Source organism: Durio zibethinus, chromosome 19, assembly GCF_047325235.1.
Source record: "Durio zibethinus cultivar Kanyao isolate XHJ-2024 chromosome 19, ASM4732523v1, whole genome shotgun sequence".
Lineage (NCBI taxonomy): Eukaryota > Viridiplantae > Streptophyta > Magnoliopsida > Malvales > Malvaceae > Durio > Durio zibethinus.
This window is the reverse complement of record NC_143180.1, coordinates 1,767,849-1,769,582: the sequence shown is the minus strand read 5'-3', so window position 1 is coordinate 1,769,582 and position 1,734 is coordinate 1,767,849. Positions and strand designations below refer to the sequence as shown.

General features: G+C 44.8%; 1 protein-coding gene across 1 annotated transcript; it reads left to right on the top strand.

Annotated features, from left to right (window-relative positions):
• Positions 1–1,734, top strand: LOC111310145 (putative acetyltransferase At3g50280). The gene has a single exon (XM_022909303.2). It carries the CDS (start codon positions 73–75, stop codon positions 1,528–1,530), a length of 1,458 nt encoding a protein of 485 aa, XP_022765038.2. The 5' UTR covers positions 1–72; the 3' UTR covers positions 1,531–1,734.

Sequence of the window (1,734 nt, the reverse complement as noted above, 5' to 3'; positions counted from 1 at the left end):
AATTCCCGAACTGAAAAGCCAAAGCAGATTGAAAGAGGGAGAGTAAGTGAAGTGAGAAACAAAAAAAAAAAAATGCCTTCCTCTCCTTTGATTCTTGTCTCAAAATCAACAGTTTTCCCAGACCAGAAATCAAATTTAGGAGACCTGAAGCTTTCAGTTTCAGATCTCCCAATGTTGTCTTGCCATTACATCCAAAAAGGTTGTCTCTTCACTCGCCCTCCCATTCCAATCGACTCACTCGTTTCCCTGCTCAAACAATCCCTCTCCAAAACGCTGTCGTTTTTCCCTCCCCTCGCAGGTCGTCTTTACACCGACCAAAACGGTTACATTTACATAACTTGCAATGACGCTGGGGTTGAGTTCCACCATTCGAAATGCGCCACGTGGTTCATCCGCGACGTCATTGGTCCGATTCATGTCCCGGAGTTTGTTAGAGAGTTTTTCTCCTTTGACAAAACGGTTAGTTATCAGGGCCATCACAAGCCAATCATGGCCGTGCAAGTCACCGAGCTGGCTGATGGAGTTTTCATCGGATGTTCCGTTAACCATGCGGTGACTGACGGCACGTCGTTTTGGAATTTCTTCAACACTCTTGCTGAAATTTGCAGAAAAATTACTAATAGTAAAATTCAAAGCATTGAAAAAATCGCAAGGCAACCAGATTTTTCGCGGGACTCGGTTTTGATTTCATCGGCGATTTTAAGAGTCCCAGAAGGTGGGCCCAAAGTTACGTTCAATGAAAACGAGCCATTACGGGAGAGAATCTTCAGTTTCAGCCGAGAAGCCATTCTAGAACTGAAAGCCAAAGTTAACAAGAAGGAGGAGGAGCTTCTTATCAACGGAGTCTTTAACGCCGTTGAAATTCTCGGGAAGCAAAGTAACGACAAGTACTATATTGAAAACGGCACAAACTTAACAGGGATTTTTGAAAAATGGTTGTTCAAAACAACCGCAGTTTCAAATACGGTGGAGATTTCGTCGTTTCAATCACTTTGCGCTCTTATCTGGCGAGCCGTGACACGTGCGAGGAAGCTTCCGTCATCCAAAACGACCACGTTTAGAATGGCTGTGAATTGCCGTCACAGGCTGAACCCGAAGCTAGACCCTTTATATTTCGGGAACGCGATTCAAAGCATTCCAACGTGTGCGTCAGCAGGGGACGTCACGTCACGTGACATACGCTGGTGCGCCGAGCAATTAAACAAAAGCGTGAAAGCTCATAACGACGAAACGGTACGTCGTTTTATTCATAACTGGGAGAAGGATCCGCGGTGTTTTCCGTTGGGGAACTTCGACGGCGCGTCGATGACTATGGGGAGTTCTCCGAGATTTCCAATGTACGATAATGATTTCGGGTGGGGTCGACCGTTGGCTGTTAGGAGTGGTGCGGCCAATAAATTTGATGGGAAGATCTCCGCTTTTCCTGGACGGGAAGGGAATGGGAGCGTTGATTTGGAGGTGGTTTTGGCGCCAGAAACTATGGCCTTGATTGAGTCTGATCGCGAGTTCATGCAATATGTAAGGAATTAAATCATGGGGGATTTCATCGGAATAGATGTATTTTCATATTATCACGTGTTTTATTTTTGGCCGTTGGATGATACTTGCTAAAAATGGTGGTTCAGGATTTTGGGATGGGGGTGATATATAACGGCCGTGATGTTGTAGGGAGTCAAGGATGTTTCGTCTATTAGGACACACCAATTATTATTAAAATAAATAATCATCTTTTCA